We start from the raw sequence: 13527 nt of genomic DNA, 5'->3' as shown, positions 1-13527 counted from the left end.
TGGGTGGTGATTCCACAGCAGTGCTTTCTCTTCCTCCCCACTGAAGTTACAGCTTTAGAAGGAAATGAGAACTGTGTGAAGATAATAATGAGCTTAAGGTTCACCTCACCAGAGATGGCTGCTCTTTGCCAAGCCTTTTCCCCAGGCAGCTGAAAATAATCTCTGAGGTGGGAAGGGCAGTTTGTACTTGTTATTGGTGCTGTGTTTTATAGGTGGGATGGGTGCTCCCTTAGCAGAATCCCAACCCTGCTATAGAACCGCTGTTTTCTCCCAGACTGAACTACTACTCAAATTGGAAGGAAAACATCTCACGCGCCTGGGTTGGCCGAACTCCTAGACCTGACTGATCTAACTTGCTTGAAAGCTATGCAGTTGTGCACACTCTGTTTAAAAATTTTCAGGTAAAAGAAGATGGTGAAAGTGTACTGGGGAGAAGAGCTGAGGTGGGTACACGTGACACTAAAGCCTAAAGGAGGCAGGTCCTTGTCTTACATGTAAGCATCCTTTCACAACACCAAAAAAAGGCACAGGACAGGAGCTCAGGGTCCATTTTTGGTAAACGTAGGTGTCCTGCCTTCACTAATGTAGCTGATGTTATTTCTTTCTTAGTTTTCACAAAAAACCTGTTATCTCTTTTTCTGAGCTCCATATTTTTTCACTATAATCTTCAAATACTGCATGAAAAAAAGAAATTTAATCTATGATAACTTACATTTTCCTATAGGAAAAAATGCTATATTCATTTACTTTGTGGAAAAAGTGATTTAACCCTCATTGTTTTATACCAATCTCAAAAGTAAATTCATTGTGATGATTGGGGCAAAAGAAATTGCAAGACTGTCATAGTCTATCCAAATAAAACTGTCTCAGTCAAAATTATTCTATGGTACAATCAACCATCTTTCAAAACCACATTTCTGGCAAGGACCAAAGTCTCTTCCCCAGTGACTTTTCACCAATATATCTCGGTGGGGATGGGAAAGAGTACAGAAAGAGTATCTTAAAATGTGTACCAGTTTGGTTTACAGGCAGAGGAAGAAGATTAGGGACTACATTTTTGGAAGCATCCTTCAAACCTAAATTACGAAGCTCTGTAGTTGAGATGTTTGTGCTTGCAAGTCTGTTCTGACACTTGATAAATTTGCTGACACATTATAAACCCCTGTGTGTCTGCCTGGCTCTCTAAGGCTTTGAGCTTAGAAAAATGTTGATGCAAGAAGGGGGATAAAAAACCCAAAATAGACCCCGCCACACATACACTCCCAAAACCCCAGACCACTGAGCTGAAGCTGCCAAGAATTTAGCCCCAGATGTTGAGCATATAGGAGCTATGCATGCTATTTGTTTGTTAAATGAGCTTGCAACTGGCCTGTGAAACACCGTTTACTCAGTGCTGCTTTGATGTTTGAATAACCTACATTGATCACAACACATTTCTTTTCCTTCCAGTTCCTGTTCCAGCAGCTGGGGATGTTGGTGTCCTTTGTGAGAAGTCATATTCGGCCCTACATGGATGAAATTGTCACCCTGATGAGAGTGAGTAGAATCTTTAAGCTACCATTTTATTGTCCGAAAAGGCAGATAGCTTTTCTCTCATTATCAAAGCTATCAGTTACTTCATAAACTCATATGGAGAGCAGAATTCCATGTATTTGAAGTAATAATTGTGTTTTGAAATAGCATGTATTTGAAACATTAATATACACTATTACTAGTAACTGCTGTAAGAGCATCTCCTAGGTTCTGCTGGTGTTTGAGTCCTTTTGAGTGACTGTATTTGGTGCACTTATTACTTTCAGAAACCTAGCTTTAGCAAGAGGTGTTTGGAGTTCATAAGTAGGTGGCATTTCACTACATTTTCACTTACTGTTTGCAAACACTTAGAAGTATTAGGAAAAATCAGTTGCCTAGAGGCTGGTTTTAGCAGCTATAAATATACTGGAGACAGAGAGTGTTTTGAAAACAGATCAAAACTGCCAATTTATCTTAGTCTATAAGGGAAGTATAACCCTTCCCTGCAATCTTGAATTTATTTAGAGACTGTCTCCTACAGCTTGCTTTTCTTGTAATTGGTACAGCTCAGATGAAGAACTGTTTAATTTTTTGCCCCCTTTCTTTTTGTCTTTTGTAGGATTTCTGGGTCATGAACAACTCCATACAGAGCACAATTATCCTACTTATTGAGCAAATTGTGGTAGCTCTAGGAGGCGAATTCAAGCTTTATCTGCCGCAGCTCATTCCTCACATGTTACGGGTCTTCATGCATGACAATAGTCAGAGCCGCATCGTCTCTGTCAAGGTGAGTGGGAAGCTGCGGCAGCTGGGTTGGTTTGGCTGTTGCCAAGGCAGGTGATGCCCAACATCTTGTGCTCCAGCGGGATTTCGTGCTGTGTTGCAGCTGTAGTTCAGCAGTGCCTTGGTGTGAAATGATGCAGACAATACTTTGTTTAAAGGGCACTTCTCACTGATGTATCTAAAATGCATCTCTTTAATGGTTTTGAGTCATATTGGATCATTTTTCCCTCCAGCTATTGAATGCGATCCAGCTCTTTGGAGCTAACCTGGACGACTACCTTCATTTGTTACTACCTCCCATTGTAAAGCTATTTGATGCCCCGGATGTCCCAGTCGTGGCTCGCAAGTAAGTGTTGGTGGCTTTGCAGTCTCTTATTTTGCCTGTGGGATCCAAGTTCCGCAGTGGCTGCTTTAGCCGCTTGTAGAAGTGAAATACTGCTTAGTTCCTTCCATAGGTTTTCTCTCTGTTAAATCATTTTGGAAGGTTATTTTTGTTGGATGTCAGAGCACTGTTATTAGCTTTTCTTGGTTATAGACTGTTACTTTCTGATTTTCACGTGCCAGTATGTTGGTCACTGCAACTTGCAAGCTCTCCTGCAAGTACTAGCTGCATTAACAGAGTCTGTTTTTTCTGTTACTATTGATGCCTAGGAGGACTGAGCATGAATTGCTGATGTATTTTTTTACATCTCATTTCTCCTGTCTTACACTACAAGAGATAAGTCCTCCCTTCTTTCTCCTCTGACTTTAGAGCTGCTCTAGAAACAGTGGACCGCTTGACAGAGTCCCTGGATTTCACTGATTACGCTTCACGGATTATTCATCCCATTGTACGAACACTAGATCAGAGCCCTGAGCTACGAACAACTGCAATGGACACCCTCTCCTCTCTGGTGTTCCAGCTGGGAAAGAAGGTAATATTCTTCTTAGGCTTGAAAGCTCATAGAAGGAGGAGAGACTGTCCCAAAGAGCGAGGCTTTAAAGTTTGTAGTGCACTCATTCTGGTTTTTAAAGAAAATAGATTTTTCTTCTTTGTTTCTGGAATTGGGAGTTAGTTGGAATCAAACTTTCAGAATTGGTTTCTTGTAAGATGAATGAAACAAAGGTGGAATTTTTCTGCTCTTGGTGGGACTGAGTAACTGGCTGTTGATGCATTCCCCTCTACAGTACCAGATTTTTATCCCGATGGTGAACAAAGTTCTGGTGCGACACAGAATTAACCATCAACGCTATGATGTTCTTATCTGCAGAATTGTAAAGGTGAGTTGACAAGTATATAGGTGAGTTGTTTGCATAAGGGCACTTTGAGGATGTGTTGATGTTAGAACAGATGTAGCTGGAAACTGAGTTACTCGCAACATGACGAATGATTGTTGCTCAATTTGTGTGTGAAGTGCAACTTCTTAAGGAGACATTGAGATTGCATTGGGAAAATTAGTGTCAACAAGTATCAATTATTTCCTACAGAAAAATCACTGCAAGTTCTAGGTAAGAACTTAAACTTGTAGTCAATGTCATTACTTTTTTCTCAATAGTTCTTAAATGTGGACTTATCCTATTTTTTCCACAGTTTCAGGACTTAAGGAGACCTTGTTATCTCTGTATTTTCTATACTATGTCCCACATTTCAAAAACTCAGTAATTGCTTTGTAATTTGAGTGTGGAACAAGCAGCACACTGCTGTTCTTGCCTTACTAGTGAGTCAAATAGGAAAGAGTACTTGTTTTAAGAAATCTTATCTCCTAGTATTAAAAGTCAAAGTAATACATCTTAAGAGTTACCTTGACTAGAAAAGGGATATAATTTGAGTCCTCTGGTTTTTAAGGTATAATCATAAAATGAAACACTGTTGTTTGCTTCACAAGTTTTGCTGTGAGACTGGATACTGCTCTGACTTTACCATCCATTTGGCCTGTAGAAAATTCCTTTTGTAAGTGTGGGTGTGATCTTCACGGTAAGCTCTTTACTGCAGGGCTATACTCTTGCTGATGAAGAGGAGGATCCCCTGATTTATCAGCACCGGATGTTGAGAAGCAACCAGGGAGAAACTTTGGCCAGCGGTCCTGTGGAAACAGGTCCCATGAAGAAATTACATGTTAGCACCATCAACCTGCAGAAGGTGAGACTGGAGTGCTGCACAGCGTGAGTTTGCTACTGAAGGGAGGAGCTATTGTGTCACATCTAAGGAGTTAATGCAGCTAAACCACATTGATTTACATCTCTCTTCTGTTGCCCGTTCTGTACAGAACTGAGGTCAATGTAGTGTCTGAGACTCTCTTTAAAATTGGGAGGTGCTAAGTAACTTTAAAGATAGGAGCAACTGAGTTATCAGACTCTTAATGGCTATGAAGTAATCTTGACACTCATTATGTGAAAGATTAACAAGGAATCGTCTGTAGCTTCTAGAGACATCTGTTTCAGAGCCTCTGTCTTTTTTATCAGTCAATTCTCTTGTATCTTAGTGCTATATTCTCTTGAAGCCTGTATAGAACTTAATAGATAAGCACTAAATAATTTGAACAGTAAATGCATGTAGTGTTCAGTTCAGTAGCAGGATGGATTGGTTTGAAAATGCTGGGCTCAAAAATGTAATTCTAAATGCATTAAGTATTTAAGCTGATGTTTCAACAGTGGCTTTCAGCTCTTGATGTATTTTTTTTTCTTAGGAAAAGGATTATTCATGTTAAATACATAGCATGTCATGACAGGAATACATTTAGGGAATATTTCTTAGTAATGAGGCTAAAGTACTGCAAATTGTCTGGTAAAAGTAATAGATTTTAGGGAATTGAAAAGGGAATCTCAGCAACTGATGGATTTCTTCTGCTTTTGGATAGTGCTACAGTTGGTAGTTGAATTGTCTTGCTTTTTACTGCAGGCCTGGGGAGCAGCAAGAAGAGTTTCCAAAGATGACTGGTTGGAATGGTTAAGAAGACTGAGCTTGGAGCTGCTGAAAGATTCTTCCTCGCCGTCCTTGCGCTCATGCTGGGCCCTGGCTCAGGCATATAATCCCATGGCTCGGTAGAGTAATTCTGGTTATTTCAGATCACTTGAAATTGCAGATGCGAGCCAGATATTATAAGGAAAAAGAAAGTTACTTAAAAGCTCCTAGGCTCCATAAATAGAGATGTTTCCTGCTTTGGGACAAATCAAATAGCTGGCAACTTGATTTCATTTCCACCCTTCCCAGCTGGCTGCTCCTTGATGTGCACAAAATCTTTCCATGGAATTCTGCGTATTAGTCTACAAATAACATAAGGCACATAAAAATGAATCTGGAAAAACAGCGGAGTATTAAATAGTTTTGAGGATCTACTGTGGGTGAATAAAAATGCCTCTAAGTGGAATACGCCACAGCACTTTATTTCATTTTCAACCGGTATAGCTGGAGAAACTTTGAGTTTCTGTAAGCAATTACCTGTTTATCTCTTCTTGATGATAGACACTTGTCATCTTAGTGCATATGCATCTGACTATTGCTGTTAGAAAAGTGTTCATTCCTGGTTTAATTTTGTTCTCATGTTTTGTTCTTCATAGCAGAAGAGAAGAGCATCCTTGCTGCTGTGAAAAGTTTGGTCTAGCCTAAAACACTTGCTAGCATACGATAGTACAATAGTTCTGTTCTACTCCTGTAGTATCTCATCTATTACATATTTTTAAATGCAGGTTTCACTAAGTATTTGGTACAGAAGGTAGCTTGATGAAAGCTAATTGCTATTTATTGTGGGTAGACATATAAATGTATTTTGTGGCTCTCTTCCTCTGAATAAGAAGGCAAGTACACTGTGAAATAGACCATTTTTCATGAATAGTGGATATGAATAATGAATCCCCACCTCTTACTCTCTTTTTTTTGCCTCCTCAGAGATCTCTTCAATGCTGCTTTTGTTTCATGCTGGTCTGAACTGAATGAAGACCAGCAGGATGAGCTGATCAGAAGCATTGAATTGGCACTGACTTCTCAGGACATTGCGGAAGTCACCCAGACACTGCTGAACTTGGCAGAATTCATGGAACACAGTGACAAGGTAGAGATGCTGTTAGGCTACTCTTTTCCAATTCTGTTTAGGTGGCTGATACCTAGTTTATGGAAAGGGTGTGACAAGTTCGTGAATGCTTTCTTCTTGTTTATACCCATCCCACTTTTTATGTATATGCTTCTACCCAGGGTCCACTGCCATTGAGAGATGATAATGGCATTGTCCTCCTGGGGGAAAGAGCTGCGAAATGTCGAGCGTATGCCAAGGCCCTTCACTACAAGGAGCTGGAATTTCAAAAGGGTCCCACCCCAGCCATTCTGGAGTCTCTCATCAGGTAGGACCACAACTGCTGAGATTTCTGCTCTTGCATCAGTACCCAACCAGAACCCATCCATTGTCATCTCTTGTTTTTCTGAGGAAAATATGGACTTGAGTGTATTCCCTTTCTTGGCTTCAATCACTTGGGCAGCTGTTTCTTTGTATCAAAAAACAAGTTAAGAAGCAAAGACTTGAAGTAAAGCAGGATTAAAAATGAAAGACAATTTATTAGAAATTAAGAAGTTTAGAAACCTTTAAAAATCCATTTTATAGACCACAGTTAAAATAGTTCCAATTCTAGTTCCACACAGTTGAAATTTACAGCATGAATAGTCAAATATATGTAAGGTAATTCTCGAGACACCTTTCTCTCCCATTTTGCACAAGACTCAACAATTTAAATCAGATTCGAACTCTCTTTAAGGTGAACAAAAATAGATATATTAACTATATCTTTTCCAACATAATAAACCTTTAGGTGGTCTGTGGGTAGGAATAAGCATCACAGAGCATACAGGACAAGTCCTTCCTCTGGGGTGTCTGTCTGCTGGGTGCATCCTCTGGGGGGGCTTGTTTGAGGCAGCAGCAGGAGATGGCAGCACAGCTTCAGGAGAGAACCTGGACAGGACTAATTAAGCCAGGATTTTTGAGCTGCTTTTTTTCCCCTCTGTGGGAAGATAAGCTGCTTACTATACACTAAAGAAAGGTGCATCAAGGACACTTGTGATGGATTCCTCAGGTTTGAAATGTGTGTGTCATTTTTGTGATTTGAGTCCCTCTTGGAAGGAGTTTACTCAACAATGCTTAGTGGACACGCTGAAGGAGGCGTTCTTTTTTCAGTCCCTGCCTAGCTGGTTAATACTAAGGCAACCCACTAGTCACAATGCTAGTGGAAACACACCAGTAGTTTTTCTGAAGGTGCTGTAAGTGCATTTTGTTCTAACCTATTCTAACGCAGTATTTTTCCCTTTGGAAAGAGCCTTAAGAGGAGGAAATAAGTTGGAGCCCTGATAACGCTGGTGGCTATGGCTGGTGCTCAGTGTGCCTCCGTGTCTGTGTGTGTACAGAGCCAGCATGCAGCTGTTGCATGTATTAGATGAAATGAACGATTATTTGGCCGATTTTGAGCTGTCCTTTGCCTACCTTCTGTGCAGTGGCTTTACAATCAAATATTGTTCCCTCTATGGTTTGAAATCCTCTGGCCGGATCTTCATTTCAACTCTCTTCAGGGAATAGGTTGATCCGTGCCATCCGTACCAGGTAATGCCATCCATGTTCTTGGTATGTTCTCCTTTGCGGTAGTAAACCCCATTCAGGTTGGAATCTGTGCAGCAATTATACCAATATCCACCTTTTCAGAAAACAAATTAATAGATTTCTGGTGAGCCATTTACTTAAAACAGGTATGTTTTGTATTAACGATAAGAATTATTGCTCTTTCTTGAGGAGAATGACCAGAACGTAGTATTTAATCCCTGGAGTTTATAGCTCTAATAGCTGGGATTGCAGGTAAATTCAAAACTTAACACAGATACTAAATATGTAAAGGCTTTACAATTAGATGGTCAAATTAGTCTGGTAGTTGCCCATTCCTCTTAGACTATTTCCTTGACATGTTTCTGTCTCTGACTCTGAGAGTAGCATAGGAAATGAATGTGGGTTCTTAGGTTGGGCATCTTAAGGCATATAAAAGGTTTCTGAACTCTGCAAGTAAGCTATCCTGTTTTATTGAGACTAGTATTAACAATTTTATTTGTGTGTCACATGAGGGGACAATAAGGAAACTAAAAATAAAGATGCAGTGAAGACAATTGTCTCTTATAAAGATAATAAATTGAATGAACAGAGTAACCTCATGGGAGGCTCTTAATGGAGCAAGAATCAAGATTAGAAGCCAGGCTGAACCTTGAGGTGCATGTAGGATAATAATATAGGGCAATAATTACAAGTCTCTAATACTAGAACTTGAAATCTCACAAAAATATAAGAAAAATAAACAACTTCTAGATATAGTACTAGGTATAGTAGTTCTAGTTATATAAGAGTACTGATGTCTGTAATGTACGCTCTGGCTTCGTGTAAATCAGCTTTCCCACATAACCAATAAGTGTTTATTGGTCACCTCTCCCTGGATTTACCATCCAGATGCTACTTACTAGTTACCTGGAAAGAGCAAGCCCTGGGTTCCCTACAAATCACAGCTCTCAGGACAGGAAGGTGTTAACATGTGTTTTACCTTTACGGAACTGGGCACAGTCATCCACGCACTTGTCATTGTCTTTGTCCTTCGTGCTGAAGGCTGTGTTGTTGTGGTACCTTAAGGAATCACGGCCCGTGTTCCCAGTGTAGTTCCCCACAAAAAGACGATAGCTGTTTATTTCGTTGCTCAGCGTGAATTGCTTGTATTGTGCATAGCGTATGTTACCTTCCCAGTCCTGCCACAGAATGGTGAACAAGAAATACATCCTATTAGAATAGTTACGAAAAGACTCCATCTATGGTTATGTACACTGCCTGTATATATGTCTCAGCCTCAGATTTTTTACTGTTTTTTGGTTTTTTGTCTCAGACACAGATTGCAGAAACTTATATGTTAATGCAAAGAGACTTTCCAGAGCAAAGCATCATATTCCCAAGTCTTATCTGCACTGGTATTAAACAGTATGTATGGAAACCCGGTGTGCAGCTCTTGCATTCAGCATCCTTGTCTCGTAGTGTGCTGCCTCAAGTAATTTTTTGCTTCTCTGACAGAGTGACTTTTAGATATAAAGCCTTTCAGCTCACTTTTTCCATTACACGTATCCCATCCCTCAAGGCTTTTATACCAGCTATCAACTAGTCAAAGTCAAACCCAACCCTTTAGAAGACTGTAGAAATTGTTTTGGGGTAATACAATGCAAACTGGAAAAGGCTGGAAAGAAGTGCTGCAAAAGGAAAAGACTCAGAGTCTTTGAAACTTTATCTGTGTGAATCTTTCAATCCGAGGTGGTCAGCGGTTTGATCTCTGTCTGCAGTGGGTTCTGCAGGTTCCTCTAGAACCCCACACATTCCTTAATGCATCATCTGTATCCAGACAGACGGTCGTCCTACTGACTTTGCATGCTGGAGAATGTGATTCTGTCTCGTCCTTGAATGTATCACTAGCTCCATCCTATCTCCTTTTCCTGTAATTAAAATATGCAAATTCTTTGGACCTCCTTTAGAGATAGGAGACAGTAGTTGCTACTAGAGAATCACGTTGTACAAAAAACCTTTTGCTGCTGAAATTGAGAACTTATTAATTACCTCCAACTCCACTCGCAGAACAGTGGGGCGTCTTGAAAGTCGGTAGATATTTTCATTTCCCAGCCAAAAGTCTCCCCGAATATTGCCAAATCCATCCCTGTATTGCTTCCAGTCCCTATTGAAAGATGTCAAACCAACTTTACGTCTTTGGATGATAGTCCAGCCGCCACCATCGGTCTCCATGTCACAGAACACCTAGAACAGGAAAAAATACAGCGTTTACTTGTCAGTGGAGCTAGAAATGTTCCGTTCTCTTAACGCAAGACAGGACATTGTTCCAGATTTCAAAACTTGAAGAAATCCCTATTTTCTTTAAGTCATGGAAAAAAATTATAACATGAACCATTTTTCTGTTTTCTCCCTTAAATGTGCATTCTTTCCTCTCTTAAAGTTTGCCTACAGAAAGATGCTGATTCAAAGTGCAGGGTGTCGTAACTCAGTGTGCACTCTTTTAATCTCTGTGGTAGATAAGTATTTCTTGATTATATTTGAAAAGACATGCCCATATACATTGTGTACTTGACATCCTTACCTCCAGATCTGGACTCCCCAAAAATTCATCAGGAGGTAGCTTGTAAACACCAGAGATTCGGTAGTTCCTCTGGTAAAGTGAGGAGCAGTCATAGACAGCATCTACTTGAATCAGAACCAGAAGGTAAGAATCTGAACAGCAAGAACAACTCCCCCATCAGTGTTTTTCTGTAAAGCTTAGTTCATAATATGAGGAATAATTAAGTGAAGACAACTTCCCACAGATCTGATGCTTTCCTGAAGTGGTTTAGTTTAGATCTATGCATGCATTGGAAAAAGAGACATCTCTGCTTTCTCTTCACAGTGCTTTTAGCTGCGGTGTCAGTCTCTGAAGCCTCCTCCCTGTGTCGGAGGTAAAACGCACAGGTATTTTTCAGACAGAGATAAACTAGCTGAAGCAAGGCTTCATCCATTCTGACAGTTTTCAGTTTAGTACAGACTAAATGTCTCTTACCTGGTGAGGTGAGACACATGTTTTAAATACCTTCGGCGCCAGTTGTATTTTTTCCAAACCTGCACTACATCTCCGAAGAGATTCATTATAGTAAAATTTTTGCTTAAGACCTGCTGTAAACAGTGGTTTGGCAAAACCAGCTACGTGGAGCTTTTTGTGAGAAGAATTTACTAAATAGATTGACAAGTTTTTCCTTTGCATTTAAAAACAAAATCCAAACAACAGTCTTTTGAGAAACGAAATCATCCTAGACACCAGCAGTCTCTTTTTAAGGAAGGTTTAATCTTCTTGCAGTGAATTTCATGTTAAGAGAGAAGCCAACAAAAATGACACCCTCCTCCAGAAGCAGCTTTGCAGGTAGCTGACCTACAAAATGCACCTGCATTCCATGTTTAGTACAGGCCTGTGCAATCACCGTGCGCAGTGAAATCTTCCCCTCAGGGAAGAGAATTTTGAACAATTTAACTGTGCTCTGGCTGGGCTTGTATTGCAGTTTGCATCTTGCCTCATCTCAGCCTTGAATATTTGAGAATTATCATTCAAATAACAGATCACTCTTTTACTCTGGTTCAGAGATAGTCATAAAGATACAATTACAAATCTCCAGTAATGCTTGGAGAGCAGTTCTAATTGCTTTACCAACTCCTGGTCCCCTGTCAGCACTGTGAACTTGGAGGATATTTCTGCCAGAGCCATTCCTGATGGAGCCAGCTCCCTTTCTTTTTGGATTGGCACTGTAATGCTCAGAAAAGAAATGTAAGACTGAGTTCCTCACTGTATGAATACAGTACCTGTCTAGTTTTTCCACTCCCTGATAACAGACATACAGATATTAAGGTGCAGCTGGATCTTTGGACTTCTGACAGATTTCAAAATAGGATTGCCTGCCTGCAGAAATATTCAGTATGCATCCTTGCTAATCACATTAGTGGGACATGCCAGCATTAAGAACTAGTTGTTAGTTCATATCATGCATTAAGAGGTTTATCTGGGAGCTTGGTGACTCCCTTCTTACCAGCTGAAGTTTGCGTGACCGTCTGAGCTGCCTGGAGTTGCATGATATCGATCTGGTTGTTCATTTCGGAGTATTTGCTCTCGGCGTCGATGAGGCGGGACTCCATCTGCTTGGTGCTCCCTTCCAGCTCCATCACCTGCATCACCACGTTCACCCAGTCACCTTCCTGCTTCTTGCTCAGCTCCTGCAGCATTCTGCTCAGGTTGGCCACTTGCAGCTTGAGCTCCTTCATCTCATCGCAGCAGCCTGTCACCTTGGACTGTGCGTTCCCGTTGATCGTTCTCCTTTTCGGAGGCTTCTGCAGCAGCGCTGGGTGGATTGCCACGGACACGGTGACGATGCAGAGCCATGCCAGCTGAGCGGTGGATCTCGCTGGCATTTTTGCTTACAGCAACAGAAAAAACTTGCAGCTGACTGCGGGTAGTCTGAATGCAGCTGGAGTAGGGATGAAAGTTTCTGCAAGTGCTCCAGCAGACTGGTACCTCGCTTTCTTCCAATGAACGGAGGCTCCGAAGGTGGAGCCTGAAGAAGTAGCTTGTTTCTTTTTTTTCCCAGACCCTTCCTGTCAGTCTGTGCACTTTGCAAGTCTGTCTCAGAGCATCTTATATACTATTTTTCAGTTTACCTCCAGCCCCCTGGAGCTATGAAGAGCTTTCCGGCCCCTCCCATTTCATCTGTTCACATCAGGTGTTTACAGGGTGAAATTGGAACAAGTCTCAGCCAGGAGAGGTTGGGGAGAGCAGGAGAGACTTCGCTCACGTCTGTCTTGAAGGGGTGTGGCAGAAGGCTCGGAAATGAGATTTTCCAGCAATTATTGCCTGTTGGATTGTAGCCCTCTTGATGACTAGTTCTGGCACTTCAATAACATAAGAACATTAGAGGTCCAGAATGTGGAAAGGCTGCCCAAATAGGATGAGTTTCTAAAGCTCAGAGGAGGTGTCTGCCTAGCAGTCACAAATATATTTCCCAGAAGCAGGGGGTAACACTATCAAAATTAACACATGCTGCAAGCATAATATTTCAGCAAATTCCTCAGTTCAGCATCTAATCCTTCTCTCTCTGGACACTGGTATCTCTGCACTATTTGTTTAGTAGAATTTGGTGCTGCTCTTTTGAGAGACAGGATGCCTGAGGGTGGGATGGAAAGCAGTCTGCAAAACATGGTACAAAAGTCAAAACCCAAGCCTGTGTTTGCTTGTAGTGAACAAGTGAAAGGACGTTAAGTAATGCTGAAAGACAATCCACTGAAAATTGACAAGAGGTGTATTTTTTACAGGCAACATGATCCATCTAAATGGAGGCCAGTTTATTAACAGGTTTTTAAGAGAGGAAAATCTATGGATAATTTAAATATCCACAGTTACATAAAGTGTAGGTAAGCATAAATCTTAAGTCTTTAAACATTCAGAGTATAGGTCAAGTATCATGTGGCTAAGATAGTGACTTCCAGTCTCCTTGTTTTTATAGTCCAAGCTGGTTATGGTGGTCTGACTCCAGAGCAGAACTGTTTCAGCAGTGGTGCAGCCTTTTGCAAAAGGTCTGCAGCTTTTTTTTCTAGCTCCTTACAATAAGTTGTTTCTCCACAGGCCAGCTGCTCTATAATTGCCAGACATGTGGGTTCTTGCATCTTCCTGCAAAGTGTCTGATTG

The 13527-nt window shown here is 40.9% G+C and overlaps 2 protein-coding genes across 2 annotated transcripts in view; one reads left to right on the top strand and one right to left on the bottom strand.

Annotated features, from left to right (window-relative positions):
- Nucleotides 1-13527, top strand: part of MTOR (mechanistic target of rapamycin kinase) — a 51955-nt gene that overhangs the window by 9287 nt on the left and 29141 nt on the right. The window contains exons 17-25 of the mRNA XM_080358714.1: nucleotides 1450-1536; nucleotides 2132-2299; nucleotides 2529-2641; nucleotides 3047-3209; nucleotides 3463-3555; nucleotides 4268-4414; nucleotides 5174-5316; nucleotides 6161-6323; nucleotides 6464-6609. Coding sequence (XP_080214840.1) covers nucleotides 1450-1536; nucleotides 2132-2299; nucleotides 2529-2641; nucleotides 3047-3209; nucleotides 3463-3555; nucleotides 4268-4414; nucleotides 5174-5316; nucleotides 6161-6323; nucleotides 6464-6609 — 1223 coding nt within the window. The remainder of the gene's footprint in view (nucleotides 1-1449; nucleotides 1537-2131; nucleotides 2300-2528; nucleotides 2642-3046; nucleotides 3210-3462; nucleotides 3556-4267; nucleotides 4415-5173; nucleotides 5317-6160; nucleotides 6324-6463; nucleotides 6610-13527) is intronic.
- ANGPTL7 (angiopoietin like 7) lies at nucleotides 7775-12257 on the bottom strand (the record flags this gene model as incomplete). The annotated part of the gene is made up of 5 exons (XM_080358602.1): nucleotides 7775-7944; nucleotides 8830-9028; nucleotides 9879-10073; nucleotides 10411-10511; nucleotides 11879-12257. The coding sequence occupies 5 exons, from the start codon at nucleotides 12255-12257 to the stop codon at nucleotides 7775-7777; spliced, it is 1044 nt and encodes a 347-aa protein (XP_080214728.1).

Source organism: Nesoenas mayeri (assembly GCF_963082525.1).
Source record: "Nesoenas mayeri genome assembly, chromosome: 24".
Taxonomy (NCBI): Eukaryota; Metazoa; Chordata; class Aves; order Columbiformes; family Columbidae; genus Nesoenas; species Nesoenas mayeri.
This window is presented reverse-complemented; position numbering and strand designations above follow the sequence as displayed.